A 25756-nucleotide genomic window follows, 5' to 3' on the forward strand; every position below is an offset into this window, starting at 1 on the left:
TTAAAAAGATAACTTTTATTTGCACTTCCTCCCTGGTAACGCTAATTTATCGAGGTGTTCCAGCGAACACAGGGTCCAGTACAAGATAATGTCGGCTTTCATTTTTTACCATCAAGTATTTTATTAAAACACTTGCGAATCATACCATCTTATTTAAAACTGGTACGCCACATATGGTTACATACGTGGGCCTCCCAATACCGTCTTTAATTACATATATAAATTCCATGTTATAAATTATTCCATATATGGCAATTAATATTTATCTTCAAATGTTTTGCTAATGCATGACATTCGTGACGAGACTAGCTAATGCAGGCTGTTTTAAACAGGAATATCTCTTTGTATCACCCATGATGAAGTTCAGATTAGTTGGTCTTATAGACATCGAGGGCGTAGAGGGGAGGGGCCACTTTAGATAACTTTTTCTCTCCTCTCGTACTGCCTAACGCGCATAGGCGGTACAATGGGAAGACAGGGATGAAAGATGAAGCAGCGTGATCGATCCTTGAGCTACTATCGCATGGACTATACTCCCAATCCATAATTAACAAACAACACTCAGCAGCATTAAAGTTCTTGACAATTTCGTAAATACATTGAATTCTACTACATTACTGCAATTAGAAATGCTCACCATCTTTATTTTAAACAGGACTTTGTGTTGTTTGCAAATTAGGCCCCTAATGGCTTTATGAAGGTAGCAAAGGAATTCATCTGATAATGACAAATAAATTAAAATAGAAAATGAATATCTCTAGCCCTGCTAGGCCAAACAAAAATGAGATCATGATATGACAGGAGCATGAGAAAAGCATGGACCAGTGTTGTGGATCGACCGCGCAGCTGAATGATACGATGATGTATGAGGAATGTTGTGGGGGTCGTCACAAGACAGCCACTGTGCTCGCACACTTGCCCTCGCCCACACCACCTTGGCCACTGCACCTACATCACTGGGACAACAAACAACCCCGGGCAACCATCTCGGCAGACCACGGGGAGTGTCAGGATCTACAGAACTATTACAATACATAATCAGCCTGTCCAAGGTGGCACTGGGATAAGACAAGATGAACAACCCCAATGGCTCTTCTTAAGACCCCAAAAATCTTTGTCTTTCAATCATCCAGTCTTTACCTTAGTAATTGAAAGGTATTCTATAACTACCTTCAAAAAACAAGGTACAAACCAGAAAGACAAAGCCAAACATGACAAAACCAAAGTCTTGGGGACTATTTTACCCCGCAGGAAACAAAACCTTTTTGGCAAATTTAAAAAGTAACTCTTACTTTTTATCTCCTATTCCAATGTATAAAAAAGATAGAAAACAGTAACAAAACGTAACTCTATGGGACAGGTGTGTGTGGATCGTGCGGGACGGGGCAACGTGTGCACAAGCCATGGCACTCCAGGTACACACATCACTTTTATAGGGCAGCCTCGTGTTGGGGTGCCATGCCTGTGCGGCCCTCCTGGGTGGGGGTCCAGCACAGGCTCCCTGAAACTGGGCGACACACCAGAGGGTGTGGCTCGGGAACAATTCCTTCCCTACATGTGGAGCGAGCAGGAATATTGCACCTTTACTACAGAATCACAAAGGCTTCCCTGGTTTTTGACAAACTTATCGAGATTCAAGTGATCTGCCTCTACTGCATACAATTCACCACTCTCACCACAAAATAAGTCTGGTAGCTGATACAGCGCTCTAGCAAAGAACAAAACTAGAGCGTTCTGTGCATTCTCAAATGCGACTAGAACCGACAAGCTTTTACAGAAGCCTCCTTTTATTTGAAAACATTTTTAAGCTGAACTGCCCTGAATTAACCCTCTGGCTTGTATAGCTAATTGTATTGAACCTTAAATCAATGCTCTTTTGAAATCATCCAAATAAATTGGGACTTAAGTGTCAACTATGACATTGTAAAAGCGTAGGCACTTACTGGGATTACTACTATAAACTTAAGTTACTAAGCACCACACACAAAGAGAAACATTATTCCAAGCAATATTACGACTGGGTCCGTTCTCAACTTACACACTAATAAAGAATTATCACAGTGCCCACTCCAACCGATCCACACACTCCTTCCACGGAGGGGGTAACTAGCCACACCGCCGCGCATTCCATAACCCTAGTTTACTTGACAGTGGCATTCAGGACAGATTCAAAGGATTTTTAATCTTTGTACTTAATTTGTTGGTTGTAGCCCACACTGCTTTACTTATTGGCACTCAAAAAATTAAAGAATCCAGGTAAAAAATGATGTTAAATGTCCTGAACTCAATAATCAATAAAGCATATCCATATGAAAATATATCTCAAAATTTTGTGCCTACATATATCAAACTTAATAAACAAATATTTTTTATATTTTTTTTTTATATTTGATCATTAATGAGCTGGCTAAACCTCCATTATATGTTATTATTGTAACATTACAAGGTAGAAAAACCTGAGGCTTATAAAGTTGGCTTACAGCTAGCCTTGCTGTTCAGACTCCTTGTCCACTGTCAGGATTCTAAACAACATAAACTTGCTTGTAGAGCCCAAGCCTAACAAGAATGAAAAATCGGTGCCATGCCAATACTTTATCCTGGCGTAGCACCTAACCCTGAGTTACTGGCAAGAGTGCCAGTTAGCCGGTGGCAGTGAGGAAATGCTCCGTGTTGAGGCTGAGAGAACGGAGCCGCCGCTGGGCAAGCCGCGACTCTGATGGGGGCGATAATCCGAAAGGCGGATCATCCCCATGCATGTTTTCACAATCCTCATCCTGGTTCATACTGAAATGCTGCAGCAAGACCCTGTTCAGCGCCATGCAGGATTCTGCAAAGAGTGACAGCTGCTGCGCGCTATGGTTCCTGCAAAAGAAAAATTTATATAACTTTACGATAAAACAAGACTAGCAGTTACGATAACTGCAACTTGGTAAACCTTTAATTTATTTCTAAAGTGAGAGAAAGAGTAAACTGAATTCACAAACTGAACAATTTATAGACAAAAAATTGACTTTTCCCACATGGTCAATGAACCCAGCTTATGGTTTTTAGACAAATTTTGCATATACAGTACAAGTATTTTTACCTTTTATGTTTCACATTTAAAATTTCAGAAAAGGATCATTAGGCAGTTTTACCTTTGATAAAATGGTTTGTATTTGTGAATTCTGCAGTATTTAGACTTGCCCAATTCGATGTACCGTTTTTAATGATTTTCAATGTAATTTAATCATTCAATTAAAATTTTTTAACTGATTGCATTATCACACTACCACTCATTCTAGATTAAATGCTACTTATACTCACTTCCTGATAACATTTGGCGTCTCCAGGCGGGTCGAGGGACCGCCATTTCTGATCCAGGGGTGGGAAAGGACCATCTCCGCTGACAGTCTCTGCGAAGCATCCTTCACCAGTAGCTTGCGAATCAGATCCTTTCCCTCCTCACTTATTGATGACCACTCAGGTTTGGGGAATTCATAGCTGCCTTCCTGGATGTTGTTGAAGAGGAGATCTTGACACTGGGGACAAGCCTCCCCTCGCTCCCATCCACAATCTTCCCCACAGTTGCCACAGAAAGGAGGGTAACCGCACAGAAGAATGTATGTCACCACACCAAGAGACCATAAATCGCACCGTTTGTCATAAGGCCCAGCATCATCGCTGATGAATCCCTCTACAACCTCTGGGGCCATGAACTCTGCCGATCCCACTGGGGTTAACAACTGCGGTGTCACCACTGGAGAGCTCAGGTTGGAATTGAACTTAATTCCAGAACCCAGGTCAAAATCACAGATCTTTACAGGGCATAGCTGGTCCGGATATACACAAAGGATATTCTCGGGTTTCAGGTCTCTGTGAGCAATGCCCTTGCTGTGGAGGAACGCCAAAGCCGAGGCAAGATCTCTGATCACCATCGATGCTTCCGCTTCGGTGAAATGCGTCCTCCTCTGGATATGGGACAACAGAGGACCTCCGTAGATCTTCTCAAAAACTAGGTAGAACTTGTCCTCCTCCTCAAAGAACTCCACCAGCTGGATGATATTTTTGTGTCCCTGGCAGTGGTGGAACATCTCTACTTCCTTGAAGACTCGCGTTCGGCTGTGTGATGGTACCTTTTCTATGATCTGTGGGAAAAAAAGTCACCGTTTAAACTAAGCAATCAAATTGATCTGGACAATTTGTAAATTAAAGTGATTAATGGTATAATGAAATGTGGCAATTGGAGACTAGCACAAAATATAGCACATCGAAATGGGTGCAAGTGAACTACTAGAACTCAATTAAAATTAAGAAAAAAAAAAGAAAAAAAAAATAAAGTATAAACTCTCACCTTTACTGCATACTCTATGTCTGTATAGATGTTGACACATGTCTGCACTGACGCATATGCACCCTGCCCCAACACCTCACCGGTAAGTTTGTACAGATCTGAAAAGTAAAAAAAATAAAATAAGGCATCAATATTATGTACTCACTATAGGAGGCAAGATGATATAATCTTTCAAAGTCAAATTTAACTATTGTCAACATTTGCAGATTATAAGCCTGTCAAGATTTCTCAATTTTTTTTTTATATATTTTTATTTATTTATTATGTGTGTGTGTGTGTGTGTGTGTGTGTGTGTGTGTGTGTGTGTGTGTGTGTGTGTGTGTGTGTGTGTGTGTACTCGCCTAATTGTGTGTGCAGGATCAAGAATCGACTCTTGGATCCCGCCTAGAGTGTGTGTATATATGTGTGTGCGCGCGCATATGTGTGTATATATGTGTGTGTGTGTGTGTGTGTGTGTGCGCGCGCGCATATGTGTGTGTATGCATGTGTGTATGCATGTACTCACCTAGTTGTGTTTGCGGGAGTTGAGCTCTGGCTCTTTGGTCCCGCGTATGCATGAGTGTATGCATGTGTATGCATATATGTGTATTTATGTATATACATTGTGTGTATATATGTGTATACATGTAGTATATACATGTACTGTATGTATATATGTGAAAAGAATGAATACATTTACCCTTTTCTGGCAAGAGTAACATTTAAATGTTGCATCATTCCACTTCAATGTAAAATGCACAAAGAATGTAGTCTGGTGGCCCAGCATGTGTCAAAAATGATTACACCGTTTTGGTAAACTGGTTTATTTTAAACCTAATGCCAGTAATTATACTCCACAAAACTTTGTTAGCTTTAACTAGACCTTGTTGGTTTTAACAAAACCTTAACTAAGCCAAATAGGGCTTTAATGAATAACAGTACAGTATTTTGCACGAAAAAGGTATGAACTTTAATGGTGCATCATTTATGATGCACCATCAATCATACATGAAAAAATTGAATTAGGCTAAAAAATCCACTTGTGGACCACAAGTCCAGCAAGATGATTATGCTGATACAGAACAATATTGAGTAGCATTATTCCTGTATTGCATCTGAACCGAGTTCTGAGAGTTATCCTACTCCCAGCCCAGGGTATTCAGAACTTACAGTATTCCAAACTAAATAAAAATTAATAAAATGGCTCTTGTTTTTTCCCCAATAATTACCTTTAATGATTCGTTTATGTAGGAAAGTAAATTACTGAATTTAAAATATATATACATTCTCCTACTGCATACAACCCTTCAGACAATATATTTTTAAATTAATTTAAGAAAAAACTTTAAATAAGCCTTTTTAGAAACTTACCACTGAAAACACTGGCAACCAGAGTGGACCCCGAACGCTTCTTCTTGCGCCTCTTCCTTCTCTCCTTCGCCTCCTCGCGCACCTGCTCCAGATTGGTGGTGTCTCGTAATACGCTTGTAACATCCCCTGCAACAACAACAATAGAACTGTGAGCCACTGACCTACATTATGATATGTAAACATGGCTACTTGTTTAAAAACATGTCTGGCATTATGCAATAAAGATTAACAAACCACTACAGATATGTGTACAGTAATCTTAGCTTCTCAATAGCCTTCAAAAATCTATCTACATCTGATGTGCAACTGGCTTGCAAGACTATCATTTATACCAACAATGGTACAACTCCATACTTTCTTCCAAGTAACTGAATACATAAAATATTCTATAAACACTAGCCAATATCCCTAGAAAATTCTAACTATACTAACCTTAAGTAAATGTTAACTACAGTATATTCCTATTTCAAGTAGACAGATCCAAATTAAAACTTTCACGTGCCAAATGCTGTTGTAACAAAAGCCGGTAAGTATTTCCGTTAGGAAGAGCATGGCTGAGACCCTCACCTGGCTAGGTGCTATTCTTGACTGCTGACGACACCACCCACACCCACACACACGCGTGCGCACACACGCGTGCGCACACACGCGTGCGCACACACGCGTGCGCACACACGCGTGCACACACACCACAACCTGCGCCCATGCCAAGGAACCGCTATAATATTGCCTTTTTCCCTTATGTGACACTAACCTTTCCCACTACACCCCACAAAGTGGGTATAGGGTGCATAATAAATTAACTACACAAAACTATCCTATCTGCTTTGCTCTAAAGTTTCTGAATACACACACATACTCGGAATGGTGTTAACCATATAAATGCCTATTTCTTTATACTGAGAATATAAAAAGCAGCAAATGTCAATTGATAAATTGATAATATTCAGAATTGGCGTAAAATTCCCATAGACTTTTGTCGACTAACGCCTAAATCTTTTTCTCTTAAAACTACAAAATGCAAAATCAACAGAATAAGGAAAGGCCACAATTTTAAAACCGGTCTCAAAACTGAACAATATTTAATCATTTCATAACTAATACAGTAAATGACTTTACACTCTTCACATACATCTTTTACCAGCAACTTTAATTAAATCAGCACTTGCATCACAAATTCGTTTCCCCATCTACACCTCTACATACATACATACATTCCTTTGACTAGAATTATAGACAGTCCTTCATATAATGTGTTATATATATCCTAGCATTGACAAACCACACGTATTGTCATCTAACCAGAGACATTTGTAAGACAAAGTTCTTACAAACTGTATATTCTCTTAAATACGATGAAACACTATACACAGCTGGCTTGTATTGCAAGACTTGCATGTTCTCCCATACAACACATTCTCCTGACTGGTATATATAATATTGTCTGACAAAACCATTTTAAATTAAATTATTTTTCGTCTGATATTTGCCCCTGTATTCGCTAAAATGAAATTAAAACCGTTTATGGTCATGTCACATGCGAAATAATTTACAATTAAGTAATAAATTACCATTAAAACTTTCTTGCTATTCCTACAAGAGACATTCTTAGACAAGACATAAGACATATTCCAACAAGCACGAGGTCTCAACACCTCACCTTTAACCCTTCAAGACACCCTCGTACACCCTTAAGAGAGGTACAAGAACACCCGCTACAACGACCTAACCCAACGCCCCAGACAAGGAAGTTTCCAGAAAGATGTCAGAGCAACAAAACAAGAACAACAACTACACACACACCTTGACACGGGGCCTCGATGGCAACAGCCGTGGCTGCGTTGCCACATCTGGCACCCTCCCGCCGGCACTCCCTACACCACCATAGGTGCCAGCCCTGCCTCTCTACACACACACACACACACCAAAAGCACACATACATACATACACACACACCCCAACTCTCACAAACACACACAAACGAAAAGAAAGTATAATTTAAAGCAAGAAGCGGCCACACTGCTTTCTTTGTTTGCCAACACTCCTCTTGTCCCTTTAAAGGGTTAATTGCTCACATACACACACTTTTTACACCCCCCATACACACGCACTTTACACCCCCACACACTTTACACCCCCACACACACTTTACACCCCCACACACACACTTTATACCCCCCCCACACACACACGCACACTTTACACCCCCACACACGCACACTTTACACCCCCACACACGCACACTTTACACCCCCACACACGCACACTTTACACCCCCACACACACGCACTTTACACCCCCACACAAACACATACTTTACACTCCCCCACAAACACACTTTACACCCCCCCCCCACACACGCACTTTACACCCCCCCCACACACACGCACTTTACACCCCCCCCCCCCACACACGCACTTCAGATTCAGATTCAGATGTTTATTCAGGTAAGGTATATACATACAAGTGATGTTACATTAATGGATTGATATATAGATAGAGCTAGTACATACAATGCCTAAAGCCACTATTACGCAATGCGTTTCGGGCAAGGCACACCCTCCTTGCGGGCACTTTACACCCCCCCACACACACGCACTTTACACCCCCCCACACACGCACTTTACTCCCCCACAAACACACACTACACCCCCACACGCAAATCAAGACGTGAAATCCAACTTTCAAAAGCCATTTGACATCATTTTTGCTCTTAAACTTTCACCAATGTACCTTAAGATTGTCTTACGTACCTTGCACCATCTTGACGGCTTGTAGAGTATCAATTGAACGAAGAATAATATATCACAATCAGCGGGAAGGAAGTTTAAGGAAGTAGAGAAGAGAAGGGAAAAATAATCACAGATTCTTGAGTAGCACTTTTGAGATGCTTTTGACTAGACCCTTCTTAAAACCGCCGTGGGGCCTCTCTTATTTTTGCACTATCACGTCGCAGACACTTGCTGGCGCCACACACACACTCTCTCTCTCTCTCCTGATGTCGTACCCAGCCGTGAGTTTAACCAGCTTTGGGAAGCTAGAAAAGGTAGGAAAAGATCCCGTTTTGGCGCGCGTACACTCCTATCTATCCATCTCTTTCTCTCTCTGTTGGCGAACTGCGTCGGGTGCCCGGCGGCGGCTCCTTATATAGGCCGGCCCGCCACCCGCCCGCACTGCCGGCCACCGCCATTATCCTCAACCCTATCCTCTCTCCACTCCGCTCTATCCACCTCTATTATTACTCATCATCCGTAGGCTTGGTTACCATATCCTAGGATGTGTAGTAATGTATGGTGTTTGTGGTGTTATTCTCTGTGTGTTTAACGATGTTAACTTGATGATGAGGCAGTTGGTGGCAACACTCTTAGCGTCATCTCACGTACACAAGTCGCCAACTTTAAATCCCTCCAATGCACTTTGACATTGCATCAACCAAGCTTTAAGCCTATTTGCAAGAAAATTCATTACTCTGTACACTTCTTATTAACGTTCTAGTGTCACATTCAGTGATATAGTAATGCCGCTTTACTGATAAGCCATTTATCAACAGCTGTCAAGTGAATTAAATACGACTCTTTAACACGCTAAAACATTTTCTTACCAAGATAGCAAAAATTCAACAACTCCCTAAATCATTACAAACGTCAAGAAACACGTCATCGCAAGACACAAAACACAACACTTACCAATGATCTCAGGCTATTCAAAAGACACCTCGTGTATATATTGCAATATTAAACAAATATAAACAAGAACGCTAATATAATATCATATAAAAATCGAGCCCTTCGGCAGGTCCGTCTCCACGCTGGCAATGTTGTGGCGCGATCAGGGCTGCCAACATGCCAGGGGTTACTGCGTCAAGAGTCATTTAAACCGCCTAAGTTTATTTACATACAAGTGCAAGTAATCGATAAAATACATTCAATTTATACAAGATGTTATACATAGGGAAAGTAGAAAGCTTCTTATGTATACATTGACTTACGTATAATATGTTGCCCATGTTGGTAGTCCCTAGGTGCGTAGAAAACTCTAGGTGGTACTGGAAGACAATCTTGTTTATCTACTAATTTTGCTCCCTTCTTCAAGGGGTAGACATTCAATAATACAACTTATCCTTCAAAATACACTACGTATAACCCCATAAACCCCCTTTATAATACACAAGCTTGACATCCTACACATACATCATACAGCTCCATCTTCATATACACGGGCAATGAATCTTTTTGAAACGCACACGAAGCAATTTTAAAAGTAAAGTTCGCCCATCCCCCTTTAACCCCCCCACCCAGAACCCCCTCCCCAGAGGGGGTAATCCCCCCTCCCCAGGTCAAGCCACAAACAACGACAACAACAGCAAATGTTCCGTCAGCACCCCGCAATGTTGCCAGATTTCAAGATTATACTTTAATTTCCCTTCTCAAATGTTCATAGAATACATTACACAGATGTTTGTGTGTATACACAAACTTATCAACAGGCTTAGTTAGTTTCAAACACTAGAGAGACATTAAGAGAGGTACATAAAGGGTTGAATCAAAGCATAGCGTTGGCCGCGCCGAGAAATGGAAAATGACAAGATCAAGCAGAGGGCGTGTTGTTGGCGGGGTCTGCAGGGGTTGGGCTCCAGCTCTCCACTCCCCACCCCCATTTAATGGCTTATACCTGCTTTTACAAGTGTGTGACGACACTTAACCTCGGCTCAATTATATGCCTATTTCACTTGCTATATAATAAAATAGTTTGCAATCCTCCAAAAAGGCGTGTGTGAAGCTTCCAAATGGTCTCCTGAGCGTATGCAATTTAATGTAATGGCCTATTTGTACTCGCCTATTTATGCCTGTGGGATTGAACTACTGCGCTCTTACCCTGGGGCTTTCCGGCCACCAGGGGGTCTAATGCAGTCATTCCCCCCTAAACCCCCCCCCCCTGTCGATTTTTTTTCGATCGTAGCGATTTTAGAAATTGTGAATGGAGTTGGCTTCTACTACCCGATTCAGTTAACGTAACAGGAAGAAAATGGAATTAAGAAAAAACAGAACACTCAGCAGATGTGATTCATCCATTGCTCAAGCCTCCATTCATACCTGCTTTGATCAAATTGTGCCCATAGTGAACACACTTTATCCACCATGTTACTTTTTACAATTTTAAAGATAAAAATTAGGTTAGATATTTAAAAACCTCGTCGAACTGGGGCCCCAGAATGCGCTTCTGCCTCTGATCCCATTGTGGCTCATGTGGGAACTTTAATCCAAGGGATTCCCACCCTTCTGAGGGCCAAGTTCAAGCAAGTTTGCCGAGACAATAGTTTCCCTGGGGAGCGCTTAGGCTATTCTATCCCTCCTCTAAGGTAAATGCGGTCACCCATCCAAATGCTGCCGCAACGTTGCTAACTTCACTAATCTCAGGTTTACCTGAATCACATTGGTTTCTTTAGTTTCGAACTCTGTTGTCTTCAATGACTATGGAATGTTTAGAACAACTTTGGCAATTTATTCAAATTTGACACGTTCATCAACCAGCTTATAATTGATATGTGGGGCCCCAAGCTTGACTGTGGGGGCCCAAAGCTTGACTGAGGGGGGGGGGCAAAGCCTGACTGGGGGGGCCAAAGCCTGACTGAGGGGGGGGCCAAAGCCTGACTGAGGGGGGGGCCAAAGCCTGACTGGGGGGGGGGGCCAAAGCCTGACTGGGGGGGGGGCCAAAGCCTGACTGGGGGGGGGCCAAAGCTTGACTGGGGGGGCCAAAGCTTGACTGGGGGGGGCAAAGCTTGACTGGGGGGGGGGCAAAGCTTGACTGGGGAGGGGGGGGGGCAAAGCTTGACTGGGGGGGGGCCAAGGAAAAAGTCTTCCAGAGCAAATTATCACAAGACAAGCCTAGCCTAGTCTGGTCTGGTCTGGTCGAACTATGGAGAGGTATACCACCCAGAACCCACTAAGTATACCCCAGGTATTCTCACAGTTTACCATGTTAATGTCTCTTAACTTTCTGAACCCGCCTAGTTGTGCTGTTGGGGGTTGAACTTCGGCTCCTTGGCCCCGCCTTTCAACCGTCAACCAACAGGTGTTGTACAGGTTCCTGACCTTACTGAGCTCCATCATATCCACATATAAAACTGCATGTCGTCAGGCTCCATCACATCACCTCCTAATGCACCCCATTGGGTAGCAGCCAAATGGGAATACTTACCACTTTGATGCCTTCAAAGGTTAATCTTGGTTGCCATTAACCACACACCGTAGTCACACACAGCCTCCAAACGGCGAGTAGAATTCAATTTCTTTATTATGCACCCCATACCCATCCCGTGGGCGGTGGTGTAAAGGATTACAGAGGCACATAATCGGTTCAGGAACTGAACCCTCTAGTTCCTTTAGCTAAGCAAGTAATGTTTGACGCTAGTTACAAAATTATCAATGAGTAGAGATGATCCAAATTACAAAAGAAGGTGCTGTACGTAACTGTGGTTAATACAGTACCTACCTACGGGCTCACCATAGCCCGTGCTACTTGGAACTTTGTTCCAGGTAGCGAATCTTTAACAACAAACAGTACCTACCTTTACCCATGGAACAGGTCACACCCTCACATGTCCAGCATTCGCCTGCGGGGAAAGACAAGGTTGCTGTTAGTACACACTTTCCAACATAATTTGTAATTCACGAAATATTACTTGGACTAGCCTAATGATAGGTTTCGCGGTTCAGTCGATAGGTTAAGTGGGTTGCTTAGGCTCGCTACGCTTCCGGTTAGGCTCAACTAGTTGCATTTTTTACAGTCTAGAGAACAAGCTGTCAGGGAAGAGAACAAGCTGTCAGGGGAAGAGAACAAGCTGTTAGGGAAGGAAGCTTGAAGCTCCAGCTTACAACACAACGCTTCCTCCTACCGGGGTGTTCCACTCAAGACAACTGTTTTCTTTTAGAGTGAGATGCCATAAAGCCTTTTATAAAACGGATGCGAGTGAGGCCTCTGCAGCCCGGCTCCTGTGCCAGGTAAGTCCACTACGGGCTCGCCATAGCCCGTGCTACTTGCAACTTTTTGTTCCCAGTAGGTGGATCTAAAAACAACATTACCACAACGTCTCTTCTACTCATATTCATAAGTATTCCGTGATAAGGTATTTACGCAACCCTTCAAACTCTTCCCCCCCCCTCCCCCTCGGCGTATTACGCAGTCCCCTACACCTCCCTGGAGGGGCGCAGTCCCCCCCCAACCCCCCCTGGGTTTACCAGGCTGGGGATAGGTAAACTCACTACAATGAGTGTCCAATCATTATACCCTTCAGACCTGTCAGGACGAGGTACCTGGAGCCTTGTGACTGATCGGCTCTTAAATCTCTACTCTCCTAGTTGTACTTGCGGGGGTTGAGCTTTGACTCTCTGGTCCCGCCTCTTAACAGATGTACAGGTTCCTGAGCCTACTGGGCTCTATCATATCTACATTTGAAACTGTGTATTGGAGTCAGCCTCCACCACATCACTGCCTAGTGCATTCCATTCGGTAACTATCCTGACACTGAAAAATAAATTCTAATGTGTCTGTGGCTCAGGTTGAAAGTGAGAGTACCCAAATGTGTCCCCTTGTTCGTTGACCAGACCACACACTAGAAGGTGAAGGGACGACGACGTTTCGGTCCGTCCTGGACCATTTTCCAAGTCGATTTCTCTTCACCTTCTAGTGTGGGGTCTGGTCAACTTACTTTAGCCACGTTGTGACTCGTCGCCCTTCTTCCACCCGTGCTAAAGAGTTAGTCTTTGTCCACCATTTGTCCACTGTTTGTAGAGAGGCTTAAGTGACCAAGGAGGCTCCCAGGTCATCACAGTTCAAGGGATCAAGAAACCCACGCGACCTGTAGAACAGTAAAGTCAAAGGCAGTTATAACTATGCTTGGAGATTACCCCCCCCCTCTCTCCCTCTCCCTCCCCCCCTCTCTCTCCCTCCCCCCTCCCCCCCCACGCTGCCTTAATCGACTGAGCTACGACATGGCAAATAGAGTTGAAACCGAAGTTCTACTGAACTTACTGGCTCCTGCAGCCTCTCTGAGACACAAACCCGGGTTTTACACAACCCCACCATACACTCGAGCTATGTCAATAGGCCGTTCTACCTCTTCGCCCTTACTTCATTACACACAAAAATCACAATAGCGTGATACATCAAATGAACAAATCCACAAGGGCCGCAAAGATTGTTCAGGACCAATCTTTGGTCCCACACATTAAGGTCGACCGAGTTTGGGTCAGTCAACGCGGAAGAAATCCTTCAAATTTCCTACTATTGCCCAAAATCAATCTATGATATTAGGCTGCGCGCTCTCTCTCTTTCTGTATATTATAATTATCTAACCCCCGTGTAAAGACCTCTCCCAGTACCGTCACACACAGACACACAGACACACAGACACACAGACACACAGACACACAGACACACAGACACACAGACACACAGACAGACAGACAGACAGACAGACAGACAGACAGACAGACACACAGACACACAGACACACAGACACGCATACACACAGAGACACAGACACACATTGACACACACACACAAAGACACACAGACACACAGACATCTGTTTCCCTGGAAAGTATGACAGTTGAATCTAATTTTCAAGTTAGGGTGAGTGTTTAAACATTATAGACACAATGGGTCCGTCAGGCAAGCCTCCTAATCTCTACCCAATCTATTTTTTTTAAATGGGGTAAACAATCTCTTGACAGCCAATCATAACCTGGCGACGCCAATAACAGCACAATGATTTTTTGTTTAATTAAAACTATTTTAGACTTGTAGAGTCTCAAGATCAAACGTCTGTGGTTAGAGGGAAAAAATGTTTCTCCTTTTGCCCTTCCCGAAGTAGTCAATGGTTCGAGCCCCCTTCCCCCCCCCCTTCCAAAGCAGTCAATGGTCCCCCCTTCCTCCCCTACTTGTCACCCCGTACACAAAAAACTAATCACCAATTCTAACCATTTGATTTGAATTCAGCGTGTCAAAACGCATGATAAATACCTTTTCATCTCTGAAGAAGACAAATTTTTAGATTTTTTTGGTTACGGAATAGTGTAGAGGTTAAATTACCGACTGCAGGTCAATAACGGTCAACTGTGATAAAACCCTCATACATCTTAACTGTTGACCAATCCACACACTAGAAAATGAAGGGACGACGGCGTTTCGGTCCGTCCTGGACCATTTTCAGGTCGATTGAACTTGAGAATGGTCCAGGACGGACCGAAACGTCGCCGTCCCTTCATTTTCTACTGTGGATTGTCAACATACTTCAGCCACATTGTGACTCGTCGCCTATACATCTTAATTGTTTCTCACTGTTGTATACTGTGGATTTACACATAGCCAGACCAACGAGCAAGTTACGCATAGGTCAGGGCGCCTGACAGCTGGGTGGACAGCGCTTCGGATTCGTAGTCCTGTGGTTCCGGGTTCGATCCCCGGTGGAGGCGGAGACAAATGGGCAACATGTTTCTTTCACCCTGATGCCTAGCAGTAAATAGGTACCTGGGAGTTGACAGCTGCTACGGGCTGCTTCCTGGGGGTGGAGGCCTGGTCGAGGACCGGGCCGCGGGGACACTAAAGCCCCGAAATCAAGTTGACTAGACTACACACTAGAAGTTGAAGGGACGACGACGATGTTTCGGTCCGTCCTGGACCATTCTCAAGTCGATTGTGATGAGGTAGACACAGGCAATAAATAGGCAAGATAACCTCAAGACAGGCACGGGAGACATCTCCCGTCACGCAGGGTGCAGTCGCACCTCCACAGATCTCCAGTATCATCTATTGATACTGGAAATGACTCAAAAGGGCCACCACTTATGGGCTATTCATGCCCATGCCACCTTTTGGGTGGCTTAATCTTCATCAATCAATCAATCAAGATAGGTTAATTGTGGCAGTGATTATAATACAGTGCCAGAATTTGTCAAACATCTACGCATTCATATGCAACTGTTTAATAAATGTAACCAAAGCCGTCAAAGATTGAGGAAAGATGTACACGTTCATAAGTACTTGCCTATAACTGCTTCGTGAATCTGGCCCCATGAACTCTAAAGCTAACAATACATTTGAACGAGTCGGTACTGGACCCTAACCGTCGTGAACCCGATGGCCCTTTGTTTTGATGCTGCACACAGTCTGGTCATGCCAGGGAATGCGAACCCCCAGAGTCTTACGTACGCGAGCTACCACCACTACACCACAAGGTGCCGGGTATATCTTGAGATGATTTCGGGGCTTTTTAGTGTCCCCCGCGGCCCGGTCCTCGACCAGGCCTCCACCCCCAGGAAGCAGCCCGTGACAGGCTGACTAACATCCAGGTACCTATTTTTACTGCTAGGTAACAGGGGCATAGGGTGAAAGAAACTCTGCCCATTGTTTCTCGCTTGGGATCGACCCCGGGACCACAGGATCACAAGTCCAGCGTGCTGTCCGCTCGGCCGACCGGCTCCCGGCTCGGTACAACATACTTTTGAACACACACACAGATCACAATAACGTGATGCATCAAATGACAGCTGCTGCGATGCTCCCGGACGCAGGTTCGAATCCTCGTCACGACCCTCGTGGATTTGTTCATACTTTTGAACGTTTTAGGGTTAAATATTCATATCTTAACCGATCTTAGTTTCACGTGAATGATGATAATGTGTTGGTTTAAAGCCTGTAACAAGGTAGAGGGTTATCAAGGCCTATTTCAGCCCTCGGGAGGGAAAATTTCGAGGCCTAGGCCAGCTTTAAGGATGGGGGGGGGGGATCATCAAGGCCTATCGTTCTCGTTTACTAATTAGGCATAGCCATGTCCCTCTACGTAAAAAAGAAAAATGCAGTGGCATAGCCTAATCAAAATCGATCGCGCCAAAGTAACGCGCCAAAGTAACGCGCCAAAGTAACGCGCCAAAGCCACTGATGCCTGTACTCGTTAGTCCCACGAAACGTCAATATTGCGGCGTTTTAAGTATCCTTAAATCACAGCAATTTTTAATATGGTCGATCGGTTAAAAAATGTGGTGCATTCTGCAAGAGATGAGGCTAAAAGTGTGCCATTCTGGGCACTGTGGGAGGTGGGCACTGGGGGTGAGGCACCCTTTGGGGGGGCACTGGGGGGTGAGGCACCCTGGGAGGGGGGGGGGGGGTGAGCCCCCCTTGTGGCAAGGGGGAGAGGCGCAAACAGCAACGAGATGGGAACGAATGAAGGCATACATCAAAAGGTACCAGATGTTGACATCGGTACGCAGTCGTTCCCATCCGGCAGGGACACCACCAAACCACTATCACCCATTACATAAACCCAAAAGGTCGTTCTCGATAATTGTGACATTGCCGCTGATAAGTCTCCTCCTCCTCCGCTCCCATCACTACCAAACTAGCGTACCGTAGATATTGCAGATTAGCGCCATTTTTACCCCCAAACCCATTTTATTAACGTGTATAAGAACAAAATGCCGATACAGGCGAGGAGTCACAATAACGTGGCTGAAGTATGTTGACCAGACCACACACTAGAAGGTGAAGGGACGACGCCGTTTCGGTCCGTCCTGGACCATTCTCAAGTCGATTCAAAATGCCGTTCTTCATAATGCCGATATCTTATTCTCTAAATGCCCATCACACCATTTTTTCCCATTAGCAAAAAACAAGCCCCGTGTGTGTGTGTGTGTGTGTGTGTGTGTGTGTGTGTGTGTGTGTGTGTGTGTGTGTGTGTGTGTGTGTGTGTGTGTGTGCTCACCTAGTTGTACTCACCTAGTTGTGTTTGCGGGGGTTGAGCTCTGGCTCTTTGGTCCCGCCTCTCAACCGTCAATCAACAGGTGTACAGATTCATGAGCCTATCGGGCTCTGTCATATCTACACTTGAAACTGTGTATGGAGTCAGCCTCCACCACATCACTTCCTAATGCATTCCATTTGTCAACCACTCTGACACTAAAAAAGTTCTTTCTAATATCTCTGTGGCTCATTTGGGCACTCAGTTTCCACCTGTGTCCCCTTGTGTGTGTGTGTGTGTGTGTGTGTGTGTGTGTGTGTGTGTGTGTGTGTGTGTGTGTGTGTGTGTGTGAACCTTGAAGGTTCGATAAAGCCTTCCGAGACAGAATTCTTAAAAACAAATCTACCCAGAAACATTACTTAAACATCTAACAGTTCGAGGTCATATTGGTGGTGGTGTTATCTAATATAAGAGTATAACCAAGTGTATGGTCGCATACTCTCCTATACAAACTGAAGAATACAGTAAACTACCCAAGGGGCATTTTGTTCCACGCTTAAAAAAAAAAAACATTTAAGCCAAAGAAAATAAAAATTTGGTTATTTAGACAAATTTTTAAATTGCGCAGTTAGAAGCAGCGACTTCTTTTTTTTTGTTATTTTGCCAAGTCACAGGCGAGAGAGAGTATCTACACTTTAACCCCATCCGTTCTGTACCCCCATCCCCCCCTATCCCTCCCTCCCCCCCTCTGTGTTGTGCTCCACTGGGTAATGTCGCCTGATATCACTTGTGATAAGGCTTTACTACGATGTTGTGCTGTTAAAGAGAGCTATCCTCCGGGTGCTGGATGCTGCATCAGCTGCTGCCTCTCATCTCAGCTAAGGTGGGAGATAGGTGGGAGACACACCATGGGTCTTGGACCACCTGTACTCTCCTAGCGAGTACATGAACTCTGGTCTGTCTCACCTTACCACCACGAAATGTATATGTTTATCTCTCAGAATGTTTGGTAATACGTTTATTGCTTCTGATGTGTGTATGTATGTATTAACACGATGTATGTATGTATTAACACGGGGAGGCGGTCGGTTGAGCGGACAGCACGCTGGATTTGTGATCCTTTGGTCTCGGGGTCGATCCCGGGCGCCGGCGAGAAACAATGGGCAGAGTTTCTTTCACCCTTTGCCCCTGTTACCTAGCAGTAAAATAGGTACCTGGGTGTTGGTCACATACCAAGCTTTAAGCACAGTTCAAGCAGTCTCACTCCAGGAAAAAATTAAAAATAAGGCACTATGAATATTACTTTAAATGGAACGGTATTAAGTATAAGAGCTGACGCGATTTATAAGTGAGCCCCCTGTAGAACCCCCCCTCCTGTGGACCCCCCCCCCCTCTCCTGTGGACCCCCCCCCTCTCCTGTGGAACCCCCCCTCCTCCTGTGGAACCCCCCCCTCTCCTGTGGACCCCCCCCTCTCCTGTGGACCCCCCCTCTCCTGTGGAACCCCTCCCCCTGCTGTGGAACCCCTCCCCCTGCTGTGGAACCCCTCCCCCTGCTGTGGAACCCCTCCCCCTGCTGTGGAACCCCTCCCCCTGCTGTGGAACCCCTCCCCCTGCTGTGGAAACCCCCCCCTCCTGTGGAAACCTTCCCCTCCTCCTGTGGAAACCACCACCACCACACCCCCCCCCCTCCCCTCCCTCTCTCCCGTGGAAACCACCCCCCCTCCCTCCCTCCCTCCCTCCCTCCTGTGGAAACCACCACCCCCCCCTCCCTCCCTCCTGTGGAATCCCCCCCTCCCCTCCTGTGGAGCCTCTAGTCTTCCCGTCGCCAACCACTGTGGGACGGAATTGGGCAAAATTGTAATTTATTTTGTCAATAAAGATGTTAATAATACTTTAATGCCCAATATTTTACAACCACTATTAGCCTGCCGAGAGACATACGAGGTTAATAAAGCCCATTCCCGAGTGACACGAGTGTATAGTGAAGGACTTAACACACACACAGGGTCGGCCGAGCGGACAGCACACTGGTCTTGTGGTCCTGGGTCCGATCCCAGACGCCGGCGAGAAACAATGGACAGTTTCTTTCACCCTATGCCCCTGTTACCTAGCAGTAAAAGAGGTACCACCCTGGAAACACAAACCGAAACTGACTATTTTCCGCTTGTTACAACTTGTAATAAAGTTCTTACATCTTGGCTTAACGTGTTTATGACGTATTAGAACGTTGTTACAACTTGCTATATTGGTTGTTATAACTGGTTAGGAGGTGTTAAAACTTGTTCGAACGTTGTACCAACGTCGTAGTTTCGGTGTGTGTTTGGAGGGCAGGGAGTTAATCAGCTGTCACGGGCTGCTTCCTGGGGGGTGGAGGCCTGATCGAGGAGCGGGCCGCGGGGACACTAAAAAGCCCCGAAATCATCTCAAGATAACCTCAAGATAACACTATGCATAAATGTAGGAGAGTATTATGACACGAAATGGAATCGAACCATTTCCTCTCGACTATTGAGAGTACCCGCTGGTGCCGACCAAGTCTAGTAAGAATAACTAGCAGCGATAGTTTAGAAAACTATCATGGTACAGAGGTTATATAGCGTGTTTCAGAGTCCATTAACATACGTTCAATCCCACCTAATACCACAATGTTGTGTTTCATAGATAATAGAGTTTCCGAAATGCCAAGAAACTTTTACTAAATAATATTGCAAGCATCACATCATCTCAGGTTGCCAAGGCAACTTGAGATCATACAAGCATCCTAATTATATATAAGAAAAAATAAAAAAAATTAAAAGTTTTGGCAAAACATGTATTTCGATCTTGTAGGAATTATACAGAAGATATTGTTAACTGATAATGCTATTTTATGCGTTTAAATGCTATTGTATGCGTTAAAATGCTATTGTATGCGTTAAAATGCTATTGTATGCGTTTAAATGCTATTGTATGCGTTTAAATGCTATTGTATGCGTTTAAATGCTATTTTATGCGTTTAAATGCTATTTTATGCGTTTAAATGCTATTTTATGCGTTTAAATGCTATTTTATGCGTTTAAATGCTATTTCATGCGTATAAATGCTATTTCATGCGTTTAAATGCTATTGTATGCGTTTAAATGCTATTGTATGCCATCACACTCATGGGTTGAGTACATGGCAGCATCCTTAAGTCCCGCATGGAAATGCAAATGCTGATTGACCACTTTTAAGCAAGCATAATGTCTGACCCAATCACTGGGGGTCACACTCGTAGCGGGCCAACCAGATCACCTCGTCGTGTCGTTAAGAAACTCAACATACGCCAAAAACGTGGTGGAAAAACGGCAAGAGATGACCTGGAAAACTGAAGGCATGTTGCAAGGCGTGGACACTAGAGTTTAACACACACACGTGCAATGTTTTTTTTTTAACTAGTCGAGAAGGTAATTACACCAGAGCGAGGGAAGGTGTATGAAGGACCATGACCGCTCTACAGCTCCGGCTTGCATCACCCTGGAGAGTAGTGTGACGATCCTCTACTATATTTGGGCTGTGGGGTAGGATAGGTGGGATGGGGCAGGTAAGTAATGGGAGGGGAAAGGGAGGGGAAAAGCAGTGAGGGGGGGTCAAGTGAAGAAGACTAATTTGTATGTAGTCAGGGAATTATGCGTTCGTGAGTCGTAACATAGCTTGGCCAAGCCACCACGCCTTGAGGGAGGGGGAGGGGGGGTGCTGGAGAAGGGGGGGGGGGATAGAGGGGGGGGATGGAGGGGGGGGATGGAGGGGGGGGATGGAGGGGGGGGATGGAGGGGGAGGGGGTGCTGGAGGAGGGGGTGCTAATGTCGGCTTGAGTGTCAGGAGACAATACTGTGTACTCCACACTATCAGCTAGTCTCTGGCTGACGCAATCCCTAGCGTCAGTCCCGTCACCGCTACAGGTCCCGTCACCCTCACCAGCACCTGTGACGCGGCTGTAAATGACAGGAGGGAAGGAGGAGCGTTTACCTGTCTACTACCGTCACCTACACATACACCCGTCACAACTACAGCCCGGACTGCTTCCTGTTTGGGGCCCTCTGGTAGGCTAGGGTAAGGGTATTTTAATACGACATTTTCGCGACGTTGTGAAACTTTATAAGGACGGCGACACACACACACACACACAGTTGCGTCATGTGCACTCATCTCTTGCTCACAACCCCCGCCCGATGAGCAGGACGAGGTGGAGGAATTCTCACATCCAAGTATTTCCTGTGCTTGTTGACACAGCGCCTTCCAGGGATCGCTAAGCGCTGGGCCCGATTACCGATCTATTATAAGGTTTTGCGTTAGGAAACTGACGTAGGAGGAAGAGACCGGGCCGCGGGGACACTAAACCCCGAAATCCTGGCAAGGTAATACATTCCAGGATCATACAAGGTCATACAATGGTGATACAACGGTGAAATGTATTTAAATCTTAAACTATAATTTACACCTATAGTCTTTTGTGATTCTGTCCAGTGAATAGGGGCACCTTTGCTGTACCTGTATAGGGTGTATTTTGTCTTGGTTTGACGTTCGAGGTTCTTGCATTTTAAGAGTCTAAAATCGACCTGGTGATTAGTCTGAATGTTCAAGATTCTTCACTGCCTCTGATTCTCAGGATTCATTTGCGTTTCCAAGTTGCAGTCTGTGTCTTGTTCCACTCTTAAATATAAAGTAGTCCTTGCCGTAACAATTCCATCACCCCCACCTCGGTATCTTTCATGTAGTGATCATGTTGCATCTGTTCCTGCCGTCCTCCGTGGTTGCGAGATCAAGTTACCTTATTAACCTGTCCTCTTGATGCTGTTCCCTCACTTAACCTGTCCTCTTAAATAAAGGCCACTTTTCACACGTCAGACCAACTTTAAATTCACTTAAGTGTTTCGCTTCGTTTCGGCGATAGAAACGGCACTTTTTTAAACGTTTCATCCAATTATTTAAAACAATTGTCAACAGAAAAAAAACATAACTTCTCCCAATTTAGTCTATAAACAAAATTACAATATTAATTTTACACAGGTGAAAATAACCTTTTGGTTACACAGGAATTTTAACCCTGACAAATTCTTCGTGTGTAGGGGTTTCAGCGTCCCGGCTTGGCTGTAGGAGCCACACGCTGTAGGAGCCACACGCTGTAGGAGGCCAGGCTGTAGGAGCCACACGCTGTAGGAGGCCACACGCTGTAGGAGGCCACACGCTGTAGGAGCCACACGCTGTAGGAGCCACACGCTGTAGGAGGCCAGGCTGTAGGAGCCACACGCTGTAGGAGGCCACACGCTGTAGGAGGCCACACGCTGTAGGAGGCCACACGCTGTAGGAGCCACACGCTGTAGGAGGCCAGGCTGTAGGAGCCACACGCTGTAGGAGCCACACGCTGTAGGAGGCCACACGCTGTAGGAGGCCACACGCTGTAGGAGGCCACACGCTGTAGGAGGCCAGGCTGTAGGAGCCACACGCTGTAGGAGCCACACGCTGTAGGAGGCCACACGCTGTAGGAGGCCACACGCTGTAGGAGGCCAGGCTGTAGGAGCCACACGCTGTAGGAGCCACACGCTGTAGGAGCCACACGCTGTAGGAGGCCACACGCTGTAGGAGCCACACGCTGTAGGAGGCCACACGCTGTAGGAGGCCACACGCTGTAGGAGGCCACACGCTGTAGGAGGCCAGGCTGTAGGAGCCACACGCTGTAGGAGCCACACGCTGTAGGAGCCACACGCTGTAGGAGGCCACACGCTGTAGGAGGCCACACGCTGTAGGAGGCCACACGCTGTAGGAGCCACACGCTGTAGGAGCCACACGCTGTAGGAGGCCACACGCTGTAGGAGGCCACACGCTGTAGGAGGCCACACGCTGTAGGAGGCCACACGCTGTAGGAGGCCACACGCTGTAGGAGCCACACGCTGTAGGAGCCACACGCTGTAGGAGGCCAGGCTGTAGGAGCCACACGCTGTAGGAGGCCAGGCTGTAGGAGCCACACGCTGTAGGAGCCACACGCTGTAGGAGGCCACATGCTGTAGGAGCCACACGCTGTAGGAGCCACACGCTGTAGGAGGCCACACGCTGTAGGAGCCACACGCTGTAGGAGGCCAGGCTGTAGGAGCCACACGCTGTAGGAGGCCAGGCTGTAGGAGCCACACGCTGTAGGAGCCACACGCTGTAGGAGGCCACATGCTGTAGGAGCCACACGCTGTAGGAGCCACACGCTGTAGGAGGCCACACGCTGTAGGAGCCACACGCTGTAGGAGGCCAGGCTGTAGGAGCCACACGCTGTAGGAGGCCAGGCTGTAGGAGCCACACGCTGTAGGAGCCACACGCTGTAGGAGGCCACATGCTGTAGGAGCCACACGCTGTAGGAGCCACACGCTGTAGGAGGCCACACGCTGTAGGAGCCACACGCTGTAGGAGGCCACATGCTGTAGGAGCCACACGCTGTAGGAGCCACACGCTGTAGGAGGCCACACGCTGTAGGAGCCACACGCTGTAGGAGGCCAGGCTGTAGGAGCCACACGCTGTAGGAGGCCAGGCTGTAGGAGCCACACGCTGTAGGAGCCACACGCTGTAGGAGGCCACATGCTGTAGGAGCCACACGCTGTAGGAGCCACACGCTGTAGGAGGCCACACGCTGTAGGAGCCACACGCTGTGTACCAAGCTCCAACAATCAGGGGCCGCCATTCTACAACTTTCAAGCAACCACAAACATCCTGAATTTTAACAATTTCTCCAAGTTGTTACAAATAAAATAATTTGATCATACTACCAGACAATTAAAATTGTTTCAACGCCACAATTAGCTCTACTTTCATACACCAAACTCCCCTAATAATTAATAATATAACCCTTAACTCCCCCCCCCTCAATTACCCATCACCCCCACCCCCCCTCCCTCGTCTCATTTGCCTGTTACCTAATTATCTTGCCTTTTGTGGAGCTTTTGACAATTGGGTAAAGTACCCCAAGTATGGGCAAGGGGGGTATGGTTCCCCCTTCCCTTATACGTGCAGAGAACACCCCCCCCCCTTTCCCCTACCCCCCATCCCTTCCCCTATTACGTAGGGGCTCCCCCTACTAACTCCTCCGCTATCAGTGTTAGTGGGTAGTCCATATTCCCCTGTATCTCAGTCCTTTATAAAAATTTAGGTTCCGGAAAGACCTGGGTAAATATTGGTTGGGAAATAAAAAAAAGGGGTTATTATATGCGACAAATTTACCTGGCAAGTGATGGGATTACTCGATTGTTTTAAGCGTAGGTTAGACATATCCGAATGCCTTTGGGTGGATGTAAATAGGGCCAATAGGCCTTCATCAAACAGGCCTCGTAATCGAATTGGGTTATACAGTCTGCTGGGTCACACGAAAAAGGTGTTTGAGAGAATATTTTTCCTTTCACCATGGTGTATGTTGAAACATACTCGAGGACTATACACCTAGAAGCCGGGTATACCCGTGTATACCCCATGCCTCTCCCACAATACTCTCCACTCTACAGGACTCTACAACACTCACAGTACCTGGATCGAGGCGCTTCACAGATAACACCATTGTGGCCTACAGTCGCCCCAAAAGCTTTAGCTTCCACCAGCAGAACATCAGACGCCTCAACACCCGGCCAGTACTTCACACTGTGTGTCCGGTCCTCAAGCACCCGCCGGCCCGTCCTCAGGCGATGGCCGTTCCATCCAGCGGCCGACCCCCCAACGAGTCATTCATTAATTTTAACATACTGGTGCTTCAAAATAGGAATTTCTAGAGTATAGCTTAATAGTATTATATATCTTAAGATATTGTGTATACTTAAACCTAGGTTGGGTTGGGTGTTTAGGTTCTGTTGGCGATTATTTGTGTTTGTAGTACGTGGGTGAAGCATTTATAGCGTTGTGATTCGAACAAAATTCGTCAGTGAAGCATATGTTCCGGATATGTTCGAATGTCAGCAGTTGTGAGTCGTGTGTAAACCGTTTTTCATTCATAAACAGCTGGGGTTTGGCGGGTGGATGGAATCACTTTTGGATCTTTGTTTGGAGGACGGGCTGGTTGATGAGGATGGGCAGGAGATCAGCCCGTCCTCCAGACAAAGACCCAAAGTCCATTCCATGCATTTATGAATGCGTCTTTGGGGTCGACCGCTGGATGGAATGGACTTGGTCTAAGGACGGGTAGAGGAGAGGGCGGAGCTTGGTTTAGGCAAAACACCGACACTTTTTACCTATCTGGTTAGACAAAACAACTATTTTTTTTACATAGAAATGGAGACAAGAGACTGATCTCCAGCGTTGCCATAGGAACAGGGAAACGCTATCTCTCTCTCTCTCTCTCTCTCTCTCTCTCT

General features: G+C 45.8%; 1 protein-coding gene across 2 annotated transcripts; it reads right to left on the reverse strand.

Annotated features, from left to right (window-relative positions):
- On the reverse strand, window positions 1–25042 carry Lk6 (Lk6 kinase). Of its 2 annotated transcripts, XM_045729064.2 has the most exons (6): window positions 24939–25042; window positions 12252–12296; window positions 5684–5809; window positions 4334–4431; window positions 3307–4127; window positions 1–2862 (listed from the first exon to the last, which is right to left on the reverse strand). In XM_045729064.2, the coding sequence occupies exons 1-6, from the start codon at window positions 24967–24969 to the stop codon at window positions 2640–2642; spliced, it is 1344 nt and encodes a 447-aa protein (XP_045585020.1). In that variant the 5' UTR covers window positions 24970–25042; the 3' UTR covers window positions 1–2639. The 2 variants fall into 2 exon arrangements, with proteins under 2 accessions (XP_045585020.1, XP_045585021.1); XM_045729065.2 differs by lacking the exons at window positions 12252–12296; window positions 24939–25042 and adding an exon at window positions 8437–8818.
- Between the last annotated feature and the right edge of the window lie 714 nt (window positions 25043–25756).

Source organism: Procambarus clarkii, chromosome 87 (assembly GCF_040958095.1).
Source record: "Procambarus clarkii isolate CNS0578487 chromosome 87, FALCON_Pclarkii_2.0, whole genome shotgun sequence".
NCBI classification, from domain to species: domain Eukaryota; kingdom Metazoa; phylum Arthropoda; class Malacostraca; order Decapoda; family Cambaridae; genus Procambarus; species Procambarus clarkii.